This window comes from Myotis daubentonii, chromosome 1 (genome assembly GCF_963259705.1).
Source record: "Myotis daubentonii chromosome 1, mMyoDau2.1, whole genome shotgun sequence".
In the NCBI taxonomy this organism is placed as follows: Eukaryota; Metazoa; Chordata; class Mammalia; order Chiroptera; family Vespertilionidae; genus Myotis; species Myotis daubentonii.
This window is the reverse complement of record NC_081840.1, coordinates 233271738-233296200: the sequence shown is the minus strand read 5'-3', so window position 1 is coordinate 233296200 and position 24463 is coordinate 233271738. Positions and strand designations below refer to the sequence as shown.

Here is a 24463-nt window from a genome sequence, read left to right as displayed (position 1 = left end):
ACGGCCCCGCGGGGCTGACGAGTCCTGACGGTGAGACTCCAGTGACCAAGGACACGCTCCGACAGCGTGGGGGGCGCAGCGCCAGGGCAGGGCCAACAGCCCCCTTAGCCACCGTGTCGCCGCGACTCCCATTTCTAGGCCCACCACGTGCTCCGCCTGCGTCTGAGCACGGGTTTCAGCTGCGGCGAGTAAGTCCAGGACCGTGAAAGCCACACAAACGCCAGGGGAGCCCAGAGCAGACCCCACCTCAGAAGCGGAGGCTCCGCTAGCAGCCCGCGCCCAGTGCACGCACAGAGCCCTGCAGCTGGGGGGGGGGGGCATGCTTTCTCCCCAAAGCTGCAGGCCACCCAGGAGGGCGGTGGCAGCGGAGGGCACTCAGGGGCCCGGCGAGGCGGTGAGGACAGAGGAGCCGGGTGCGGCGGACGGCCCCATGGGACTGCTCACCAGGACAGCCACCGTCCCTGGCCACTGGCCAGCTCTCAGACAGGTGCAGGTCACAGCTGAAAGCCAGGCCACGGGAATGCGTGAGGCAACCCTCAGCACCACGGGGCACAGAGTGCAGTGCACACACCGATGGGATGGACCAGGGGTCCTCAAACTTTTTAAACAGGGCCAGTTCACTGTCCCTCAGACCACTGGAGGCCGGACTATAGTTTAAAAAAAAACTATGAACAAATTCCTATGCACACTGCACGTATCTTATTTTGAAGTAAAAAAACGAAGTGGGAACAAATACAATATTTGTATTTGCATGCGGCCCACGGGCCGTAGTTTGAGGCCCCGTGTCCTGTGCAAAGGCTGACGTCTGAGGAGACAAACGCTACTCCTATGCTGTGTCAGTTCCTCCGCGCCCGGGAGGAAGGCGCAGTGAACTGAGCAGCTCCTTCCTGAGACCTCCCGTCCGTCTGTCTGTCCGTCCGTCCGGGAGTCTGGCCACGCCTACGCTTGGATTCCCCGAAAGGACAGTCTTGCCTTGAAGGGCGGGTCAGAGCTGAGGCCACAGGCCACCTGGCCCTGCCCACCCCCACGCGGACACCTGCCTGAGCGCCAGGTACTGAGACTGCCGAGTGCCAGGCTGCACAGGGCCCTTCGCCAGCCCCAGGGCTGCCCATCACAGTTCCGGGAGTGGCCACCGGCCTGTGTCTCGGAAGGAGCTGGGCCAGGAGTTGGCATGATGGGCACCTGGAGGCCTTGGGGCTGCAGGGCTGACAGGGTGGCGCCCGGGGCTCCAGGGCCAGGCCCACCGCTGGGCGGGCGCAGTGCTAACAACCCCAATTAGTAAACCTTCTAAAAGCCACGCCAGCACAATAAACACGCAAACAGCCAAGCTTCGTTAGTGGGCCACGCCGTATTTACATTAGCGTCACGCCCGAGTCAGGCAGACGGCGAATTGGTAAGGGGTCAGGTGAGAACCAGGTGCATCGAGAAGAGCTGGCAGACGGAGGCCCCGGGAGCGTGGCGGTCCTCAGGCGTGGTCCTCAGGCCACAGAGCGCTAGGCGTGGCCCCGACAGTCGGGCGTCCAAGTCCACAGACCAGTGTCCTGAGCCGAGGGCCACGGGCCGGGCCTCCTCCCAGGACACCCACGGGCGCAGGCCCGAGCCACGTGAGCCGGCCCGTGGCCACGCGGGGACGCAGACACGACTCCCTGGGGCCGGGGATTCCAGGCTGACTGGCTCTTCGTGGAATGGTGAAAATTAAAAATTGCTTGATGGAAGTTCCTGATTTATTCCAGACAAAATATCAGACGTGTCACTAATAGAATCGCTTCCGCAGGAAGGGGCCGGGGGGCAGCTACCCCTTCACCTCGGCCGCCTCCTTCTCGGCCTTCTCCTTGGCCTTCTCCTTCTCCTCCACCTTCTCCTCCTTCCCCAGCGTCGCCACGATCTCGGCCACCTGGCTGGTGGAGATGTGAATGTCCGCCTTGTCCACCAGCTCGATCACCTGCACACACAGGAAGGACAGGGCTCGGGGCCGGCTTCCTCAACCAGCACTCGGCCCCACGCCGCCCCCAGGGGCTCGGTGCTCCCCCGGGGCCCAGGCTGCGGGGCACGTCCATCGGGACAGGCCTGCCCTGGACAGAGGCTCCGGCAGGGTGCAGGGTGCGGACTGCTGTCCATCCCGAGGGCCCCAGGGAAGGGGCAGGGGGCCTGGACTCGCCCTCCAGCCCCTGCAGCCGGCAAGGCGAGGGCTCCGAACGTGCTCCTGCCAACCCTCGATTCCCAACGAGACCGAGTCAGCCCCAGCCCCGGGCTGCCCAAGCTCCATGTGCCAGGGACCCCCGCAGTCCCTCAGGGTCACCCCCAGGCCTCAGAAGTCCCCCATACAGGCCCCTAGGACTGCCCGCACCCCCTCCCCGGGGTCTGCCCATCCAGCCACCGCAGCAGCAGCCCTGCCAGGGCCTCAGACCCACCTTGACCAGGTCATTGATGTTGATCTTGCCGTCCTTGTTGTCGTCCAGGGCCGAGGCCAGGCTGACCAGCTTGTGTTCTGGAATGTGCTTGATTTGCTTCATGGCACTGATGAGCTCAGTGACGCTGATGACAGTGTCCCTGGGGAGGGGGACAGGGAGAGCTGCATGTGACAGCCTGCACCCGTCGCAAGGCGCCCAGGCCAGCCCCGCCCCGTAAACGTGGGGAGATCTCGGACCAGTGAGGGCAGGTGGGCCCACACAGCCCAGCAGGTCAACCAGGAGCGGACGCTGCCCTCATCTGGGGGTGAAGGGTCTCCACCCAAGGACAGGACAGCACAGAGCCCGGCCCCGGGGGCGCGAGGTCAGCCACCACCTGGGGGCAGTCATGCTGGGACACCACGTGGGTGACTACTGAGTGCTTGGAGCGAGGTGGCCGCGGTGGGGAGGGCGGACAGCGGCGCACAGGGACAGAGGATGGCGCGCTGACGGCAGCCTCGTGGAGAAAAGAGGCTGACGGGAGGCGGGGTTCTGGCCGAAAACACTGGGTCAAGGCAGGGCAGCTGGGCACCAGGCTGTGCACGCACTGGTCAGCAGCCCGAGCCCTCTGTCCTCGGCGTCTGGCTACACTCACCCTGCGGGCAGGCCTGGGGCGGTGGGGCCCAGCTTGCCAGCCTGCTGGTCCGCCTCCAGCTGCGTGAGCAGCTCGTCGATCTGCCCAATCATCTGCTGCACCCGCTTGGTCAGCCTCTTGCTGGCCTTGGACTCCTCCACCTCCATCTCCTTGCCCGTCTTCGAAAGCTCCTTCTTAATCTCTTGCAGGTCCTGATGGGATCACACTGTATAAGGACTGTCCTAACCACTTACATGCGGTTACACGGTGACCGGCTCACACCGGCACCGCATGCTGTGCCCAGCACACACGTGTTCTGGGCTCCGCGGACTCGGACACCCTTGTCTAGAAAGGAGATGCAGTCTGTCTGGCACCTCACCCTGCGTGTGTGGCGAGTGGCAGATCAGAGTCAGAGTGTCAGCATCGCCTTACGTCCCTCACCAGCTTCGGGGGGGGGGGGGGGGCCTGAGTGTAGGAGGAACCTGCTCTCTCCAATCAGCCATCTTTTCCCAGCAGAGCTGTGAAAGCGTGGCTCCTTTAAGTCCCATTAGGAAGTGATACTGATAAGTAACAAAATCAGCAACTATGAAAGAAAGTCAGGAATGAATAAGACTTCACTCAGCAACCACCCCGACTCCACCTGGCGCCTGCAGGTGCGGAGACACCAAGGGTCCCTGAAGAGGACTTGGTCAGACCCCCTTCCTCTCCAAGGGCCTGTAGTAATAACATGGCCCTTTGGCCTATCAGATATTTAATGGAGGTGTTTTTGGAAACTGGAAGAAACCATAGTCTTAGGAGCAAATCCCACAGGCCCCCCGCCCCGCACCCTCAGCCCCACACCCTCAGCCCCGCACCTCGCTGTAGTCCCGCACCCTCAGCCCGCACCCTCAGCCCCACACCCTCAGGCCCGCACCCTCAGCCCCGCACCCTCAGCCCGCACCCTCAGCCCCGCACCCTCAGCCCCACACCCTCAGGCCCGCACCCTCAGCCCCGCACCCTCAGCCCCACACCCTCAGCCCCGCACCCTCAGCCCCACACCCTCAGCCCGCACCCTCAGCCCCGCACCCTCAGCCCCGGCCCGCACCTCGCTGTAGTCCTGCACGTCTTCCTTGAGCAGCTCCAGCTCCTCCTTCTCCTTGGTCAGGGACGTCTTCTGCTCCTTCAGCTTCAAGCAGGCGTCGCTGAGGATGTCGATCTCCTCCTTGGTGATCTCCTCTTCCTGGGAAGGAAGCCAAGCAAAGACCCCGATGAAGGGGTCCCTCGGGGGGCGTCGCAGGCGGTGCACAGGCGCCCTCCGCTCCCCTCCGTCGTGGGCGTGCTGGTCACCTTCACGCCCTCCAGGACGGGGGCCGTGTCCTCCAGGGCCTCTGGCGGCAGGGCCGCGTCCACCACCTCCGGCTGCAGCTCGGCCACGGGCCTCGCAGGGGCAGCTTCCGCTGCTTCAAGTGCCACTTCCTTCTGAAACACAGGCCGGGGCTGCTCGGTGCCACCCACCCACGGCCTCCCCAGGCGCCCACGCCGTGCCGATATGCCGCCGGCCGGAGGGCACACTCAACAGCCAGCGACGGGACGGTGGACCCGGGTCGCCCAGCAGCGTGACCTACCTCCGTCGGTCTCAGTGCGGGCGACCGGTGACCAGGGGCAGGCACAGCCCAGCCTCTCCCACCCTCCGGCCCTTTCCTCACCCCGGCAGGGAGCTGCGCGGGGACGCGTGTGGGAGCGGGAGCCCACCCGGGGCCGGGGGCCTGAGCACAGCCTGGGCGGGCGGAGCTGGCCCCGGGGCGGCCCGAGCACACCTGCCCGACCGTGCCGGCCACCCAGGAGGAAAGGAGGGCCCAAGCCCAGGCCCGTCCCCAAGGCAGGGCCTGCAGAGGTGGAGCAGGAGCCGTGCGGCGCCAGCGCCCGGCACTCACCGCGGCCTCCGAGCGCCTCTGCCGCTCCTCCCGGTGCTCCTGCCGGATGGCCGCCTCCTCCTGCAGCGTGGCCTCCAGCTTCGCCTTGTTGTCCACCTGCTCACCCTCCACCTCCGCCGCCTTCACCTGCGCTTCCTTGGCCTGCAGAGAGGGCGCGCCTGGGGTGAGCCGTAGGCTGCCACCCCCAGAGGCCCACACCCCTGGCCCTGACGGTCAGCCCCCGGGCTTGGAGGGCACAGGACGTACTGCGGGGCCCCAGCTGCAGGGTCACGAGGCCCGAGGCCACCCATGAGTCTCACAGGCCCTCACTGCAGGCCGACAGAAGGGGGTGAGTGGTGGGCACGGGGGTCACACGGCTGTGGATGGTGTCCTGTGGTCCTGCCCTCAGAAGCCAGGGGGCCCCTGGAGCACAGGGCAGGAGGTCCTCCCGGCCACACGTACCACGATCTCGGGGAGGGTCTGCAGCGTGGACTTGAGCTGGTCGGCGGGCGACAGGGTGTCTGGGAGGTACATGGCTCGGGACAGGATGAGCAGCGACGTGGGGATCTCCTGCTGCAGGTGGAGCTCCAGCCACTGCAATCGAAGGTCAAGACCTGGCCTCACCTGCCGGCCTCACCTGCCGGCCTCGGCCCACCCACACCTGAGACCTGGCCCTCCGCTGCCCTATCTGGTGGGGGAGGAGGGGAGAGGGGGCGGGGGCAACAGCCACACAGGACTTGGGTGGGTGGGGCTGATTCACTGCCTCGGTTCCTGACTCGATGCCCACCGGTCAGCGGCACGAGACGCCTGAGGACCGAGTTAGCGGCCGGCGGACAGGCCTCCAGGCGCCAAACACTGACGGAAAGATTCGCTGCCAGCCAAGTCTTCGCCTCAAAATGGCACCAAGCCCTGACGGTGGTGGTTGTGAATTCCCGCGGCCTGGGGGTTCCCACCTGCTGTGGCCCAGCCCCACATGAAGCTATTTTAGTGACAGAAAGACAACATTCAAACCGACAAGAGACCCTGACAATCTCTGGACAAAACTGGACACAGACAGAAATGAGATGAGAAGGAACTCAAAGGTCGGGGAGAAATGCTAAGGAGGGTAAGTAGCCAGAGGAGGGAGAGGCGAGAACACTGGACCGCATGCCCGAGCGAGCTCCGTGAGGCAGGGACGTCGCGTGCACGCTGGCCGTCGGCAGGCACAGGGTGGGGCCCGCCGCGGAGCACATCGCGCACTGGCCTCCACCTGGAGGACGCGCTGACCCCCGAGGAGGGGCCGCAGCATGGCGGTCAGGAGGCGGGCCGCTGGGCGCCCTCACGCTCTCCACCCTCCACCTTCCGATGTGGCAGGCGAATGGCTCTGAGCGCCACCTTTCCCAGGGCCGATCCCACCGGGGCGGGCGGAGCCGCCCTGAGCCTCTGGAGGGCGGTGCGCTAAAACCCGGCCTCGGTGAGACATGCCCGTGTCTCCAAGAGCGAACACGGTGCTCACCTGCCCAGAGGACGGGAGCGGACAGACAGGACAGGACCGCACTGCAGCCCTGGGAGCCACCGCGGCCTCCGCACATGGCGGGCACCGGGCACCACAGACCGAGTCAGGCACCTGTGCAGGCCCCGCGCCTGAGGCCCGGCCGCTGCCCGTGAGCCCGCGGGACTTGCAGGTCTCCTCCACGCTTCCCACAGGAGCCTGAGCGGGACTGACGCCCGCGGCCATGCCCCTGGCCCGGCCGCCGCGAGCACGCACCTGCTTCAGCTGGCTCCGCAGGCGGTCTTCTGTGACTCCCAGGGCCCGCATGCCTCGTGCCCGACACGCCGCCTGCAACTCCTTGACGTTGAGGCTGTCCACACCCTCCTCTGCAATCAGCTGGAAAAGAAAGTCAACACGTGGCTGCACTGTCATTCTGAAAGGGCACCAGAGGCTCCCGGCTTAATGGCCACTTGCTTGGGAACCACGTGCCCCTTGTCAGCCACGGCCTCAGAGGCTCTGCTAAGTAACACACGCCCTACCAAGGCCCCGCCTGGGTTTGCAGGGACAGGAACTGACCAAGAAGGGCCTGGGGAGCGCACACGGCCAGGACCAGCCCCAAGGCCGGCGTCTGGAAGGAGGGCGCCTCCACCCAGGCCCGCGGGGAGGGTCCCAGCACCTGTCGCTGCCCACAGCCCACCCAGCCCAACCCGAGCCTTGCTGTTCGCTGGACGGAAGAGAAAGGGCAGAGAGCAGAGCGACCACAGGCTCCCAAGATGTCTCACAGCCTCAGCCACCGCTCCCAGCCAGAGGGAGAAGAGGGGCACGGAGTCCCCTAGACAAGGACATGGGATGCAGCGCCAAAGACACCGTGCAAGGGAGGAGGGAGGGAGGGAGGGAGGGCAGAGACAGAACGACAGGCGCTCCCGATCTGTCCCCACCCCCACCTCGATTCGCAGTATCCTGAGGGGGACAGGGGCGCCCCCACCCCATCTTCTTAAACGTTCATCCTGAGATGAGACAGGTGGCGGTAACCTGCCGAATCCGGGCCCCGTGGTGACATCGCCCCAAGTGCAGAACGAGATCACAGCCAGGTGACAGCACGTCCCTCCCGCCGCCTCCCGCCCAGCCAGCCCTTCATTTCGCTGCATCCGACGCACGAGTGCACACAGGATCCATGTAACTTGCGGGGGATTCCATGAAGACCATTCACACAGGCTGCCAGCGTATCAACAACTCGCCTTTCCGTGCCAAGGAGCACGGCCCAGCACGGCCCTGGTTACACTCGCCCACTGAGGGCGCCTGGCCCTGCCCAGCATGCAGTGCTCACGAAGAAACTGCGTGCCTGCTTCCGGCCCCCATCCTCCTGGGGGTTCCGTGATCCCACTGCGACCTCTCTAGTGTTTCTGGGTGGCCCTCCTGTGTGTGGACCCTGAGAATAAGACACCTACTAAACAAGGGCTCCTGGAGGCTACCTGGGCTCGAATTTCCAAAAACAGCCTAGCACAGCTGGTGTTTCCCAGTGGTTGAGCGCCAACCTATGAACCAGATGAACCAGGAGGTCCCGGTTCGATTCCTGGTCAGGGCTCAGGACTGGGGGTGGGCTTGATCCTTAGTGGGGGGGGCGTGCAGGAGGCAGCCGGTCCATGATTCTCTCATCATTGGTGTTTCTCTTTCTCCCTCTCCCTTCCTCCCTGAAATCATTAAAAAAATATATTCAAACAAACAAAGTCCCAGAGCCTGGCAGCTGTTTCTGCACAGGCCTTCACCAGCGGCACTCTGAGGAGCCGCACTGCCCGGCCGCCGAGGCGTGTCCTTCTGCCTGAGCCAGCCCCCACCGTGTCCACGCGGGCACCACACCTGCGTGACCGGTCCGGCCGCGCGTCCTCTCCCCGTCCAGGTGAGCCGGAGGAAGCGCCCTCTTCCACTCGCACATGGAGCCCCACGTCACGGCGCCATCACTTGGGCTTTGACCGTCGAACGTCATCCGGGAGACGTGCGGAGAGCCTGCTGGACTGACCTGACGTTTCCTTCCTGGTGTTCCAGGGCCCTCCCCTCACTTCCTGCTTCAAAAACCTCCGTCAGGGTCTTCGAGGACATGCCTGCTGGGAACACACAGTAGCTTTCCCTCTTCTGAGGTCTGACTTCCTCTTCGCCCAACAGGGAACGCTGCTGGACACAGAACTGTGGGCTGACATTCTGTAGTCTTTGTCCTGCAGGCGAGATGCTGTTCGCTCTCATTACTTTCAAATGACTTCTGTCCTTGAAGGCTCATTAGTTTGACTGCGGCGTGTCCTGCAGGGTGGGGGTTGCTTTGGGTCTGTCCTGTCCGCGGTTCCCAGAGCCCCCACGACGGAACTCAGCTCTGCAACAGCCCACAGGTCCCGGAGGCTCTGGCCCATTCTCACCGTCCTCTTTGTAGTTCACACGTGGAATTCTACAACTTCCCTTGTTCACGGGGCCTGTGTTTTGTCCTGTCCATCCTACGGGAGGGCCCATGCGGGACTGGACCTGGGCGTGAGGAGCAGCTTCCTATTGGAGCCCGGGTGTGTGGAGTATGACGTTATGAGACTGGGCCCCGTTTCAGTCCTCTTAGCTGCCCCTGACAGGGCTCTGGGGGAGTAAGGGGCGCTCTTCTAACCATCTTTATAGACTTTGCAATTGGTTATCTGGCATCTGCTGATGGCCCAAGCTATCTGCATGTCCCTGGCAGCCCAGCTTTCGTGGGTGCACAAAGTCACCTTTCAACCCTTTAACCACAAACCCCGACCTCTGCTTCACTTCCTGCCCAACCAACGTCTCCAGCTGGCCACCCCACCAGTGACAACGGCCCAGCCCCTTTCCTCCAGCCTCCCCTGCTGCCGCTTCCCGTTCGGGGGCACCGTGGCCGTTTCCAGGGAACCTGGAACAGCAGGCTCCCTTCACGGGCACCGATCTCTCTGTGTGCATCAGCCAGCCCATAAGCAGCACCCAGGTGCATTCTGGGACAGGCACGGTGCTGCTTCCGTCCTGCACGCTTCCCGGCTCCCCGGCTGGGAGGCAGGAGACCGCGTTATGCCCCGCCTGGCCTCCACCACCGCACCTCCCGCAGGGGGAGGAAGTGTCCTAGGACTGTCAGGTGGGTGCAGGTCTCACACCCACCCATGGACGCGGGGCGGGGCCAGTGTGTCCTGGGGTGTCTGGCTAGAGTCTTCTCTCCCAGGGCAAGCCTGTCCTGTTCTTGGCCGAGAGCAGGCTCTGGACTTGCCAGTGTTTCTGTCGCCCAAGGCTGGGATATGAGGCACGAAGACACTCGGTGGTTCCTGGGGTCCCAGGGCCCCCCCACACCACAGCCCTCTCAGGTGTGCTTCCTGCTTCCTGTCCAGGGAAAGGGCCCACCCCCTATCGACAGCGGAGGTCGCGGGAATCTGAGGCACTTCACGGTGGGATGACTTGTCCAAGGTCACAGGACAGGTGAGTGGCAGGGACTCCACCCGGCCACCTGCCTGGAGCCGCCTCCCGAGAAGACGGCGCCTCAGGACGGCCCGCCCGCTGCTCTCCAGCAGAGTCGTGCCCTGAGCACACCCTCCCCGGGAGAAACGCACAGCGGCCGCAGCCGAGCTCCTCTCGCCCCCACACACTCAGGACGACAGGGAAGGGTAGCTGCCCCAGGAGCCGGAGAAGCCAGGGACCACAGGACACAGGCGCGTCTGGAGACCAGGCTTCAGGGCAGTGAGAGTCTGAGGGCCGGGCCGGACCAGGAGGCCAGGGAGTGAGCTGGCCATCCGGGAGCCGCCGGGCCCAGCGGCATACGCCAACTCGGAGCAGGCGGAGTCCAGGCAGAGACCACTGCTAAGAGGCAGCCACCTTGCCAGGCTAAGAAGGAGCAGCGGGAGTCCGGGGGCTCAGTCCAGAAAGAGCAGGACCCCCTGGCGTCGGGCCTCACGCTAAGCAGGCACCGGGGAGGAGCTGGCAGAGCCTTGTGCAGCAGGCGGGCACCCGGGCTGTGCCGTGGGAGCTCCGGGCAGAGGGCACCCCGGAAGCCAGGCCAGCCCTGGGGTGGTGACCTTGTGGGGGCTCCTGGAGGAGGACCACACCACCCAGAACCTCACTTCAGACAAGGTCTCTATTTGAAAAAGCTAAATACAACCAACAAGCCAAGCCCAGAGAGAAAACAATGAACACCTGTTTCATACTGTTATTGGAATAATTAGACGTGAACTAAGACTAGCATGTTCAAGAAAACAGACAGCAAGATGGACAGCTTTATGTGAGAAATGAAATCTTAAAAAAAAATCCTGGCATTGAAATGAGGAACTCGGAAGTGGGTCTAAGAGTAATTCAACCCATGCCCTGGCCGGGCAGCTCAGTTGGTAGAGCATCATCCTGATACACCACGGTTCAGGTCTGATCTCGTCAGGGCACATGCCCAGGTTGCGGGCTCAATCCCCAGTGTGGGGTGTGCAGGAGGCAGCCAATAGATGTTTCTATCTCTCTATCCCTCCCCCTTCCTCTCTCTAAAATCAGTAAGCATATATGTACTTAAAAAAAAGAAACTTACTGGAGTGCTGTTTAGGTAGCAGAAGACTGGCTGCAGTAACGAACAAGCTACAATGCACTCATCCGAGGAAGCGTCAGCCAGGCATCAGAACGCACCTTCCCAATGAGCACCAGCAACATGGGAGGATCCGATGCCACGCCAGGTGGGAAGTCACTTGGACGGCACGATCCCAGGATCATTGATCCCAGCAGACAGCACCCACGTGCCCACCAGGTGGGCACAGCCGAGATGCAAGGCTGACAGACCACCAGCGATGCCACCCCTGCTGCGAGGATGGCCCGATCGTGAGGCGTCACTCACCTTGTCGTCCGCCTTGATGGAGCGGAGCCGCATGGTGAGCTGGAAGCGCAGGAAGTTGTTGGTGCCCATGGACTGCAGCTCCAGCAGCTTGCACAGCGCCACCAGCTGCGGCCGCGTGAGGTTGTCCAGGGTCAGCTCGTCCTCAAACAGTTTGGAGAAACGAATGATTTCCTCATTGCTGGGTCTCTCCCCGGTCTCTCGGATCTGCAGGAGCAATGCTGCGTGTTACTCACGGCGGAGGCCTGTTCCCTGAGCATGCACAGGCATGTGTGCACACACGCACCTGCGCACAGCACCCCTCCCAGGCCCAGGGGCCACCAGCCCCAAGTGAGGAAATGAGGAGGACCGGGAGCTGGGGGAGGTGGACTGCCTGGACGATCAGGCGCAACCTCAGAATTGCCTCTAAGACTCAACGCCGAGGGCAGCCCAGCCCGGAGGGTAGGCTGGCGACTGGAAGAGGCCCGGCCTCCCCCTGCTGGCAAGGAGGCCCTGCCACTCTCCCCACCTCAGCCATGGCTGTGGAGCAGTCTGTGGTCCATCCTCTCCCCTGCCCACCCCCCGCTCGTCACACTGCAGGGTCTTAGGTTCCTCATTTGCCAAACTCTCCCTCTCCTGGGGCTGCTGCAAAGTTGGAGGCAGAGGCAAGTAACTGAATGTCAGCGGGTTCAAGTTCTCGGACTGAGGTTCAACCTGAGTGCGGAGGGAACCTCCATAGACCCTGGGCAGCAGCTGCCGCCCGCCCGCCCGCCCGCCCGGGGAGGGGGTCAGGAGCGCCCCCTGCTGCTACAGTAGAAAAAGGGAGGATGGCAATGAGGACCACTCCCCAGAGAAGACGGGTGGCCCGAGGCTCTAACCAGCACTAAGGACAGTGGGCTGAGGCCACAGGGGCTCCGAAGCATCAGGGCACCTTCTGGAAAAACAAGGAGAAGTCTTTGGTGGCGCTGCCCGTGGCCGCCTTGTTCTTCAGGGCCATCTCCTCAATGGTGTCCTGGAGGAACTTGGCCAGCTCCAGCTTGACCCGCAGCTCCTTCTTCAGCCTCTCCTCCTGCGGGGCAGAGACGGGCGCTATCCTCTGCCCAGACCCTCCCCGACGAGCGGGGCTGGAGCGTCCCCTCCAGCTCCTGCCTCCCACTGTGCCACCCAGAGCAGGGCTGGCAGAGTCCACACCCGGCTGGGCACGTGTCCCCACAAGACCTCACTGACCGAAGCAGGCAGGGCCGCACAGCGGGGGGCTGGCCTGCATCCCACCCCACGAATGGTCTCAGCCCAGCTTGAAGACACGGTCCGGAGCAACCATGCCGCACACACATCTAAGAGAAGGCGACCCGGGGGGGGGGGGGGGCACCGCGAAGGAGCACGCTCGAGCCCGAGCCCGAGCCCGAGCAGGGCGGCGCCTTCACCTTGATGGACTGGGTCTCGAAGGTGGACGGCAGCATGTTGGGGAACAGCTTCACCGCGACGGGCAGCAGGAACTCCATGAAGGGCACCACGACGAACACCAGGAAGGGCACCAGGCGGAAGAGGTCGGCGCAGATGCGGAGGAACTGCAAGGAGTGGCGGGGTCAGGGGTCACGGCGCACGGCCTGCAGGCCGGGAGCTCCAGGCCACCGGGACCCACAGGAACTCCCGGGCCGTCCCTCTCGCCGGGCCTGCAGGAGAGCTGGCTGGGAGCAGCACCCGGCACTGGGGCCTCCGGGACCCTGGGGTCCTGCTCTGGGGAGACAGCTACGGCAAACACAGTGCTGCCCACAGGCGGGCCTGGCCGGTGGAGAGCAGCCACGAGGACGGGTCGCTGCTGGGAGGCTGTGGCCACACCGCCCACCCCCCAGGCTGTGCGTTTCTCTGGTTCTTCCTGAAAGGGCTGGACTTAGCACTGAACTGCACGGCGATCGTTAGGGAAAACCCAAGTGCTTCCCCAACATAAACACTCTGCCCCCGGGGGTTGTCAGAACCCCGCCAGGCGAGCGCGGCTGCCACTCACAGGGCGGTGGGCGGAGAGGCCAAGGCTGCCTCTCCATGTCCTCACCCCACGCCCGATGGACTGGCCCGCAGGCCTCTGGGGAGAGGCCACGTGTAGAAACACCCCCGCTGCTGGGTGTGGGTGTGGCTCCCGCCAAGAACCAGCTTCCGAGGGAGGGCGGCCCCTGCTGGGCAGGGCTGGGGGGGCTGTGCGAGGCACTGGAGGCCAGGCCGACACCCACCTCTCTCCCAGGTCACGCAGCCACGGTGCTTCCCGTCTCTACTGACGCTCCCAAAGCAGCAACTGCCTCACTCACCCCGCCTCCCCGCTCACCAGCTCTGCTGCCTTTTCCGCACATTCGTTTTTCTATTTATTACCCTACGTTTTTCATTTGTTTACAATGCATTCTTGTTTTTATTTTATGCTCAAATGGTCCCAGATTTGGCCATGGAAAGGCCCGTCAAGTGGGTGCTGCGTTTTGTTTATTTTGTTGTGTTAATCCTCACCCACGGATATTTTTCCAGTGATCTTTAGAAACATCAATGTGAGAGAGACATTGATTGGTTCCTCCTACAGGTGCAACTGAGGACGTGCCTTGACCAGAATCAAACCTGCGACCCTCCAGTCCTTGGGCCGATGCTCTAACCGCTGAACCCGGCTAGGGTCAACTGTGTGCTTTGTTTTTTTCATAACAGCACATATTGTCTTCAACCAAGTAGCAAAAACCCTGTAACTTTCACAGCAGAACAGGGCAGGGAGGGGCAGAAGAGAACCTGAACCATACAGCCTTATCTTGCGAGTCCCCAAAAGGCAGTGTGCCTGTAACCCATGTCCAGTAAACACTAATTGGGAAATTCTAATCCAACTGTTCTTCAAAGTACCCATCTGCACCCTTCTCCCAGCATCCCTTGGACTCCAGCCAGGAAACACTCCTATGTGGTCCATGGAACCCTGAGCGCCGCATAAAGCCAGAAGCCAGTGCTCACGGGTCACAAGCAACCCCCCGCCGTGACCGAGGCCCCTCTTCCCACGGAGGAGCCTCGGGGTCAGCCTTCAGGGAAGGACATCCGGGGCCTGTCCTCGGGCTCCAAGGCCCTGAGGGCTGGAAGCTGCCCCTTGTCCCCTGGACTCGGCACAGAAGAAAAGACACAGGGTCCGGGAGCACTGATCCCAACAAGCCACGCAAACAACCTGGAAGGAGCTGCACAGCCCAACCACAGGGGAAGCAACGAGACGGCAAAGGCAGGCCACCAGCCCCCGCAACAGCTCAGCAGACAGGGCCCCGTCGGCGGGAGAAGCAGCCAGAGGACCCCAGCACCAGCGCCCAGAGGACAGACCCACAGGCACCAGGACCCGGGGCGGGCGGGCGGGCGTGCGCATTACCTGCCTGCGCTCGCGGCGGGTCAGGCTGTGCCCGTTGAGGATGCGCCAGAGCATGCGCGCCGCGATCTTGGTGTCGATCCAGAGCAGGCGGAAGCCGTGGTAGTAGTGCTTCAGCTCGTCCAGCACCCGCTGGCCCAGGGACTTCTTCACCGCCACCTCCGCCGGGGGGCTGTACACCGGCCCGCCCTCCTCCAGCTTCTTGTTCTTGTCCTTGAGGGACTTGAGCGACTTCTCCACCACCGAGTCGTCGCGCAGCGCGGGGGAGGAGTGCCAGCAGCGCGCGGGCGGGAGCTGCGGCTGGGCGACCAGCAGGCCCGCGGAGGCCGGGGCCCACGGCGCTCGGGCCACCGCACACGCGCGCTGGGGCCTCCGAGTCCAGCAGCCCAGGGGGTCGCCTCCGAAGGAAAGGTGCGCGGGAGCACAGCCGCCCGGCAGGACACGCCTGGGAAGGGAGAGAGCAAACAGCCATGTCTGACCTCCCCGCCCCCCCCACCGTCTTCCCTGCGCACAAAACACTTCCTCCACTTCCCTTCCCGATGCCTGCAGCCCACCCAGCCCTTCCCTCCAGAGCGGGGTGGGTGGAGGAGCTGCACCCCCGGAGCCACAGGGGCTGGGGCCTCACAGGCAGGACGCAAGCACAGGCAGCAAAAGCTGGACCCGGAACAGACACCCCAGCTCTGGGCGGGTCTCCCAGGCCCATTCCCACAGGCTCTGAGAATCTGGGGGTGGGGTGTGGAGCAGGGAGGCCCTCTCCCCTGTAGAAGGTGGCCTTCTACAAAGACCTGCCGTTCCTGAGCACGTCCTGAGATCAGCGAGGACGCGCCACGTCAACGATGGCCTGGACCTACCACCCGGGCGCCCACAGGTGTCGGCACAAAATAGCAAACACCAAGAAGCCTTTGCCAAGCCCACTGCCTCCCACTCAGCCCATCACTGCGCCCCTCGCCCCAGCAACGGGCAGGCGCTGCTCCCTCAGGCCGCCTGACCCACAGCCTGTCCTCCTGGCCCGTGACACTCAAATCCATCACGCATGCTCCGTTCCCCTGCACCGGCTCCGTGAAGCCCCGTGGGAGACCACAGGGGCTTCTGTATCTGCGCACCTGAGCCCTCTCCATCCACACTCAGGCCCCAGGGCGCCCGGGCTGTGGCCGCCAACGTAGGCCAGGCTGCTCCCCGGGCCCTACAGCTGCATCCTCGGGTCCACCCACAAAGCGGCCCTGGGAGGAGGGCGGCAGCAGCCTGAGTGCCTGGCGCAGGGACCGTGCCACCCGCAGCTTATGGTGCCCGGCCAGAGCCTGGCACCACCCAGGGTCTGCACTCAGTGAGGAGACCCTCTTCCGGCTGCAGCAGAGACAAAGATGTCTACAGGGCCAACTGGGACAGCTGCCCCCCAGTCCCTTCCGTTTCCACCTCCCACTCGTCTGTCGCTGAAGCCTCTCCTTGGTCAGGCACACACCTGCCTCCGGGTGGCACAGGCTCCGACTTACTTCAGGGCACACCCAGCGTCTCCTGCCCATCACCTCTCTGTGCCTCAGAATGTCCTCTGGAAGTGTGTGTGCTGCCACACCGTGTGACAGCATCTGGCGCACAGCACAGGAGCGGCAGCTATTGCAACTGCCCACAAAGTGGGTGAGAGGCTGCCAGTCGGGGCGGGAAGAAGCTCGTAGCTTATCGTGGGCCGGGACAGCTAGCACAGGGCACCGCCATCCCCCCACCTCTGCGCCCCACTTCTGTCCCTCACACCCTCCCTGTCCTGAGTCTCAGGCCCCGGGGGACAGGCTGCCAGGGCACAGGAGGGCTGCTCGGGCTCGGCAGTCCCCTGACCACTGCAGCAGTGACTGTCACGCCTGTCCTGGGGGACAGTGGCCACACACTCAGATCAGCCTTCCTCCTGGCCTCATCAAGCTGAGTATCCAATTCCACCCTCCATGAGCCAGGAAGCCAATGGCTTCCAGGAGAAGGCGTGACATCACAGTCTCCAGGGGCAGCCAACAGGCTCAGACAGATGTGTGAAGCCAGACTGAGCTGAGGAGCACCTGGTGTGCAGCGAGGGCCTGCTGCCTTTAAGCACATTACAGAGAATATTACTAACACTCTAGCCAGAAAGGGTGAGCTATTTTCAAAAGCATACGGTGTCATTTACTATTTAAAAATCCTGAACTAAACCAATCTGGGCACGGCCACCGCTCCGGGCAGCCGGGACAGATGGCATCGTCAAGGCCGCCCCCGCTCTGCCCACACCCACCAGCGCGCCCAGCACCCTGAGAAGCACCGCCCCTCACCTGTGCGGGCAGCAGCGCAGCCCCTGCACCAGCCACACCTGTTTCTCCTTCCTCCCCCCTTTTCATAGGTCACCTTCCCACTCAGGGAACCCCCGGGGGAGGCAACATGTCCGCAGGGAGCACGTGGTCGCCGAGGAGGGCCCCTTCGAGCACAGGCCGCGTCGGGGCTCCCCTCGCTGCGCGTTTCACTTCAGGACGCAGGCTGCGTCCTTCTCAGCCAGCCGCCTGCCATCCCGCCCAGAAGAGCAAGGTGAGGCAGCGCCTGGCAGAGGAGCAGGGCTCACGGGCCACTGAGCTCCTGGTACATGTCCCCTGGAAGGGACAGCCCACCAAGACAATGGCCTGAGGCCGGGACACCACTGTCCTTCAGGGACACGACACTAGAGGGGCAGGGCACCTCTCTGCCCAGAGACGAGAGAAACCACAGGCCCCCAACTGGGGAGCCAGAGGCCACCACCCACAGCACCTCAACGCCTGCTGGAGGCCCCAGGCGCCAACACAGCCAAGCTTGTGAACAGTCACACCGTGAAGCGTAAGGATACAGACAGCCTCCCGCTGCCCAGGTTTTCCCACTGAACGAGGTTATAGCCTGGTCCTCAGAGCGGGGTGCCTCCCTCTCACCGCTGGGGAGAGGTCAGGAGCAGCGGGGTGACGTCCACAACGAGGTCTAGGACCAGAAACTGTCCACCTGCTCACTCATCCGGGCCTGACCCATTTCAACCAAAGACTGAGATTGCAAAGCAACTAATACAAGTTGCTGCCGCTTGCAGACACATCCCTGTGCAACTCAGCATTTCTCATATTGTGCGATCACAATAAGGAGTAAAATTGGTGGATGCTGAGAATGACATGAGATTCTGCCTCTCATCTATAATTCCTAATTTGAGCCTATTGTTTAACTTTCTAAAAGTTGTGACCTTATAAAAAATGTCAATAAAGCACAGCTTTTGTCTTAACTAGAGGCCCGGTGCCTATGCACTGGTGGGGCCCTCAGCCTGGCCTGCACTCTCTCGCAATCCAGGACCCCTTGGGGGATATTGGACTGACAGTTTCGGTCCGATCCCCGCAGGCCAGGCTCAGAGACCCCACCGGTGCACGAATCTGTGCACCAGGCCTCTAGTATGCATATATGATCTTTGGTTAATCTCTTCCCACCCTCTCCACCCATTCCCTCTGAGATTCATCAGTCTGTTCTATGTTTCCATGCCTGTGTGTTGAGCGTCTGCCCCCTGGTGGCCCGTGCGGGTCACAGCTACTGCTCGAATGGTCGCTTAGGTGTATATATAGACATGAACCATGAGTGCAGGTATATTTGAATCTTAGAGGTTCCCGACAAAGTCAGCACCCATTGCTAATAAAAACTTTAAAATGAGAAAACAAGCTACTGTTACACACAGCAGTGCACACCAGACACTGCTTGCTATTGTGACGCACGCATGACCACAACTGTCATGCCTGGCCCCAGAGACAACAGGCCTGGCTACTGAGGTCCGAACTGCAACCACACAACCAAGGCACTGTGTGGAGGACGACCCCAGCACTAACTACAGAGGCTACAAGAGCAGCTACAGGTGCTCAGTGGAGCTGTGTGAAGTGCTGGCCCAGGAAGACAGATTCCTGAGTAAAGACCACGGAAGGAGGCGCATCCCACCACCACACAGGTCACCTCTGGGAATTGTCATAAAGGCAACTGTTTAACTTTCTAAAGAAAGTAAGTGTGGCCCATATAAAGAAACTGACATACCTTCTTCTGAAAGAGAGAAAAAGTCTTAATAAAACTCCTTACACCAGGGACACCGTATGTAAATTAGAAAGTGGCCCAGGCTGGTGTTGCTCAGTGATTGAGTTCTATTCCCAGTCGGGGCATATACACGGGTTACGGTCTCGATCCCCAGTGGGGGCATGCAGGAGGCAGCTAATCAATGATTCTCTCTCATCATTGATGTTTCTCTCTCTCCCTTCCTTTCTGAAATCAATAATGTGTGTGTGTGTGTGTGTGTGTGTGTGTATAAATATATATATATATATTTTTAAAGTTAACATTCCTCTCCATGGATGAGTGGCTCAGTTGGTTGGAGCATCTCATGAACCAAAAAGGCTGTGGATTCGATGCCTGGTCAGAGCGCATGCGGGAGGCAACTTATTGATGTTTCTCTCTCTCCTCCCTCCTCTCCTCTAAAAATCAATAAAAACACATCCTCAGGTGAGGATTTAAAAAAGGCAGTGTTCCCCAATGATTTTATGGATTTAATGGCATTTCAGTTACAATCCCAAAAAGACCATCTTAGAACTGAAATAACCTCACTGAGGGACAGCCCAGAGACGAGGGCCGGCTGGAGAACTCGCACGAGTGACAGGCGCAGCACGGGGACAGCCGCGCCCACGGGGCAGGCCCTGGTCCTGCAGGCTCCAGGGCCCGATCAGCGGCGCCTGGGCTGCTCCTGCAGGTGAACCCGACCGCACAGCCGCCCCCAACCTGGCTTGGCCGTCAGGACTCTAAACCAGCGACCGCACACCCAGCACTGACTGCCAGCCGGGGGCCACCTCGTTCACGCACCAGGACCAGGCCCCTGGGGCCGCAGGGCCCCTGGTTTCCTACCACCCACAGGCCCAGGCCCTTGAATGCCCCTAGTCCACTGCAGAATGAAATCTACGAAGACCAGGAGTCAAGATGTCCTCTGCTCATACATCAAAGGCTCCCGTCGTCACCAGAAGGGCTCCACAGCCCTGTGGCCACAGAAATCAAACGAAAATCAAGAGCCGGGAGCGCTCTGGCTGCAGGGGGCCAGTGGGGCTGCTGCTGGGAGGGCTCCTACACAGACTCTATCGTGTCCCCTCGAAGGCTATGCGTCTGCCGGTCTGCCATCAGATACGCGCACACGCGTGCACGGCTGTGGGCAGGCTCCTGGGAGCACCTCATGCAGTCCTAAAATGGGAAATACGCTTGAGCACCATTTTGCTTTAACAACCACCAAGTTTTGGTTGTTTGGGACGTGCAGGAGGCAGCTGATCCATGATTCTCTCTCAGCATTGACGTTTCTCTCTCCTCTCTCTTCCTCTCTGAAATCAATACAAATATGTTAAACTATATATATATACACATGTTTGTGTTTTTTTAAAGAAGCAGAAACATAAGAAACAGAAGAGTAGGAGACACTGGCTCCCCAGATGGAGGGTTCCCATCGTTCCAGCAGCCCTCGAGGCAGACACGCTTACTTACAGGCGGCTGATCCACCCCACGGTGTTGGCACAGCTGAGACAGGCGTGGTCCCCCGGACTACCTGCAGCAAAGCAGAGGAAAGGGTCAGTTCACACCGGGCGCTCTATGCTGACACCGCGGCGAGTCTGAGGAGCCTCTTTAAGGTAAGCCGGAACCCCGAGTGGCTGCTGAACAGTTCAGGGTGCTGCCAGGTGAAGGGTTTGCCCCGGGACGGCCCGGTGTCTGGGGGTGGCTCTAGGGGAGAAGGGGAGCCCGAGTCAGTCCCTGGCTCCGCATCTCCCAAGCGGAGCGCCAGCCAAAGGCCCAGGGACTCCAGCTTCAGGGCCCCAGGGGCAGCTCCCTGCTGGCCCCAGCTTGGCTCTGGTGGGCAGAGCCAGAAGGAACATGACCCCCACGCACAGGCAGCCCCGCGTGCCAGCAAGGCCACACCCAAGTGACCCACCGCTTCCCCTGCCCACAGGGGGGCGAGGGCTGAGAATTACTAGGAAAACCAACGCCAAGAGTAAGCCATTTTTGGCTAAACATTGATGAGCACACAGCGCAATGTGAGGATCTGGTTGTGTTTGTGACCCTTGCTCTACCTCACTAGTCCCCCTCAGCATAAGGGCAGGGTCACCCACAGGACCGGCCTGCGGGCCTCCTGGGCTCAGGCCCTGAGGGGACAGGACAGTCCTGAGCCGCTGGGCGCAGGCAGGGAGCCTGGAGGGCGCTGGCAGCAAGGCGGCAGGAGCAGGAGTGCCTGGAACAGGCCGGGCTTGCTGAGTGCCACGTTGGGGCCAGCAGAAGAGAAGACGGCCGGGACCGGGGCCGGCCCCACTCTAGGCCCTGCGGTGCGGCCAGGCGAGGTGGACCCTCTGAGGACAGGGACTCCAGCTGTCACTTGTGAAATTCGATAGGAGGCTGCTGTCAACACGCACTAGTCTCACTTTCCTGTGCAGAAAGCTGCTCCCATCGAACATTAAATTTAGAGTCTTGCTCGTGGATGTCAGCCTGGCTGTCAGCTGGGGGCTGGGCTCACTAGCTCGGTCACCATGGTTCATAAAGTACCTTTCCTATTTCACACGCGACATTTCCTGTTAACATTACAAAACACATGGCCAACACACCACTCCAGCCGGGGGGCCCCCAGTTGTCTCCCAAAAAGAAGTCTGCCCCTCACCCCTGGCCTGTCCCCTCTGCCTGCCCAGGCCAGCACCCCCCTCAAGTTGGCTCAGAAATGGCTCCCCACCTGCACATGCCTCCCAGAAGCCAACAAGCTGCCACAGCTCGAGGTGGCATGAGTTCACCCCCCCGCCCCGCCTCCTCCCTTCGCAGGCCCCGCCCCTGCAGCAGCGAGGTGGTCCGTGGACACCCCCTCCTCCTGGAAGCCCTGCTGTGTTGTCTTTTTCCCACAACAACTCTCCCACACCAGCTGTGTGTCCTGCCATTCAATGCTGACACTACCCGGGGTTAGTACAGACCCCAAGTTACACGAGACTCCCCGCACGCCCCGCACGCGTGTCAGCTGCAAGGAGGGTGCCCAGGCTGCCCGCATTCTGCCAACCACAGATGCAGGTCCCTGAACGCCTCCCTGACAGCGTGCGGGGATGACACGGGACCCGGGAAGGTGCTCTCCTGCTGCTGCAGTTCATTACAGGGACACGGTGCCGCCCAGAGGAGGAGGCACACAGCTCAAGGTCCGGCCGCCCTGAATGCAGAAGCTGCCTCCTTGTGGGGTCAGCAAGTGCCGCCAACCCAGAAGCTCCCCGCGCCTCCCTGTCCAAGACCTTTATCTTCGGTACCTGGTATGACTAGTTACCTGTTTGACCACTGGCGACTGAGCTCAATCTCCAGGCCCCCACTTCTCCCCGAGGTTGGGGTGGGGGAGAAGGTCCAGACCGCTAATCACAGGGACTTCATCAGCATACACTCAGGTTAGAGGAAGAGTGGCTCATTCTGTATCACCCAAGACACCCTGATCACTCCAGAAACTCCACCCACCAGCGTGGCTCAGTGGCTGAGGGTCGATTTATGAACCAGGAGGTTCAATTCCCCATCAGGACACATGCCTGGGTGGCGGGCTTTACCCCCTGTGTGGGGCGTGCAGGAGGCAGCCAATGGATGACTGTCTCTCATCATTGATGTTTCTCTCTCTCTCCCTTCCTCTCTGAAATCAATAAAATATATGGGAAAGAGAAACATCAATGATGAGAGAGAATCATTGATTGGCTGCCACCTGCACGCCCCACACTGGAGACTGAACCCACAACCCGGACATGTGCCCTTGGCGAGAATCGAACCCGGGACCCTTCAGTCCGCAGGCCAATGCTCTATCCACTGAGCCACACCAGCCAGGGCCTATGTATATATTTAAAAACATGAACAAGAAATCCCAAGGGCTTTTGGAGCTCTGGCAAGAACTGGGGGAGGGGCAGAGACCAAGTGTATTTCTTCACACCCCACACCTCTCTTCATGGGGCCCCGGATTCTCCCTGGCCAGCTGCCCCACCTCCAGCTCCCCCACAGGCACTGTACCTGAACACCTGTGGGTGCACCTGACCCAGCGTCCACGGGCACCTGCCATTCCACAACCCTAAGACCCCCGGCTCCCCCAGGCAGCTCCTCTGATGCCCGTTTCCATAACGGCTGGGAGCCTCCCTGAGGGCGCCTGCCCTCTGCCCTCACACCCAGTCCCTGGTGAAGGTGAGCCTGGCCCGCCCACCCCAAGATGCCCTGCACACAGCACTTCCTCCAAAGAGCAGCGTGCCAGTGGGGGCGGGCGGGAGTGACCGCAGAGCAGGGGGCCTGGCAGACCCCCCCCCAGCCTCACGCTGGCAGCTGGCCCCTGGACCAGGGGGATGAGGACGCTCCCCAAGACCCACAGCCGCTCTGACCCTGAGAAACACGGGTGCATCCCCACAGAGGAGCGGCCGCGATGTATCCACCGGTCCTCCCGAAACCCGGGCAGCTGGAGAGAAACGGGCTGAAGGCGCCGCGGCTCCTGGGGTCCGGGGGTGAGGAGGGTCCGTGAGAAAGAAGCGCGCGCGGGACGGGACGGGACGGGAGAGGATGTCACAGGGAGACGGGATCAGAACAAGGGCAGTGGCCCGCGCGGCCGCAGCTAACACAGTCTCCGCACCGGCTCCGCGACTGCAACCAAGAAGCGCCCTGATGCCAGATGCCAGGTGTCAGATGGCAGATGCCAGTACCGGGCCTGGACCGGAACGGAACGGCCGCAGCAGCCCGAGCCCGCCGCCCACAGCAAACCCGCGGCCTGGCGGCCACCCCGCGGGGGACACGACCACAGGGAACACGCGTGACCCCGAAACGATGCCGCCACCCAGGCTGGCCCCGCCCACCCCAGCGCTATGAAGGCGGGGGCCAGGGCGCCGTCACCAGGAGCCCGCGGCGGGGAGCGGCCGGCAGGGCGGCACCGGCACCGGCACCGGCACGCAGGCCCTTCCCGCTGCCAGCGCTCCAAAGGCCCGGCAGCCATCGCGGCTGAAAAGTTTCCAGAATCGCGCCCCGGGAGGCTCCTTTCACTCGAGTCTCGGTCTCACAGGACAAGCGTCCTCTTTCCCGCAACCTGGGGTTCGTGGAGAGAGGGGGGACCCCGAGGAGCCCGCGCTGGGTGTGATTCCCGGGTCCCAGCTGGGGTCGCGGGCGCCCCGGGTGCAGGCGCAGGTCCCACCGCAGGTCCTGCCGCCCCCCCGGCCGCCTCGTCTCGGAGCCCGGGCAGCGGCCCAAGGACGCGGCTGCTCTCGTGATGGGCGCCGCGTTCCACGGGGCTTCCCCGCGAGCAGCGCCGGGCGGACGGCAGCGCGTTCCCTGCAAAGCTCTCCCTGCCCCGCTCTGCTCGCCGCGGCCGGCGGGCGGCTGAGGTCACGGCGCGAGCGAGTCACAGGCCGCCGCCCGCCGGCCTCCGGGACGCACGGCCCTCCGTGCCCGGCAACCGGCCCGCCCGCCGGGGCGTGGCGCGGGGGCAGGCGGCCGGGCCCAGCCGGCGTGACCCAGACCCGCCGCGTCCCGCCGCCCGGAGCCCCCTCCCCGGCTCGGTCCTCCGGCCCCCGGCCCGCGCCGACGGCGGAGCACTTACCCCCCCGGGCGGCGGCGCGGGGCGCCGGGAAGCGGGCGGGCCCCCGGCTGCGGCAGCTCCTCAGCAAGATGGACGCCATGTGTCCGGCGGCTCCCGCCTCCTGAGGCGGCCTCCTCCTCCTCCTCCTGCTCGCCGGCCTGGCGGCGGCTCGGCCCGCCCGCGCGGACGGTTGAGGCGGCGGTTGGCTGCCGGCGGCGGGCGCTCAGCTCAAGGACCCGGCACCGGCGGCGGCCATGTCCCGGCACAGACGTCCGGCGGCGCGGGGCGGGGCGACGGGCGCCGCTCCCATTGGGCCCCTCGGGCGCCCGCCGCCGGCCAGGTG

At 63.0% G+C, this 24463-nt stretch overlaps 1 protein-coding gene across 2 annotated transcripts; it reads right to left on the bottom strand.

The window, feature by feature from the left end:
- Positions 1 to 1329: 1329 nt before the first annotated feature.
- On the bottom strand, positions 1330 to 24425 carry LETM1 (leucine zipper and EF-hand containing transmembrane protein 1). Of its 2 annotated transcripts, none has more exons than XM_059677481.1 (14): positions 24142 to 24425; positions 20067 to 20127; positions 14565 to 15006; positions 12622 to 12765; positions 12129 to 12266; positions 11222 to 11425; positions 6661 to 6780; positions 5376 to 5507; positions 4935 to 5075; positions 4348 to 4476; positions 4106 to 4240; positions 3043 to 3233; positions 2412 to 2550; positions 1330 to 1942 (listed from the first exon to the last, which is right to left on the bottom strand). In XM_059677481.1, exons 1-14 carry the CDS (start codon positions 24218 to 24220, stop codon positions 1793 to 1795), a joined length of 2205 nt encoding a protein of 734 aa, XP_059533464.1. In that variant the 5' UTR covers positions 24221 to 24425; the 3' UTR covers positions 1330 to 1792. The 2 variants fall into 2 exon arrangements, with proteins under 2 accessions (XP_059533464.1, XP_059533457.1); XM_059677474.1 differs by having other exon boundaries at positions 4348 to 4479; positions 24142 to 24423.
- Positions 24426 to 24463: the final 38 nt, after the last annotated feature.

Bases quoted from the DNA above. Each gene is read 5' to 3' on its own strand.
- LETM1 (XM_059677474.1), bottom strand. From the start codon at position 24,220: ATGGCGTCCATCTTGCTGAGGAGCTGCCGCAGCCGGGGGCCCGCCCGC. The intron at 4,241-4,347 runs GTGACCAGCACG...CTTCCTTCCCAG, and splicing joins CCGTCCTGGAGGGCGTGAAG to GAAGAGGAGATCACCAAGGA. The intron at 1,943-2,411 runs GTGGGTCTGAGG...CTGTGTGTGCAG, and splicing joins ACATCAATGACCTGGTCAAG to GTGATCGAGCTGGTGGACAA.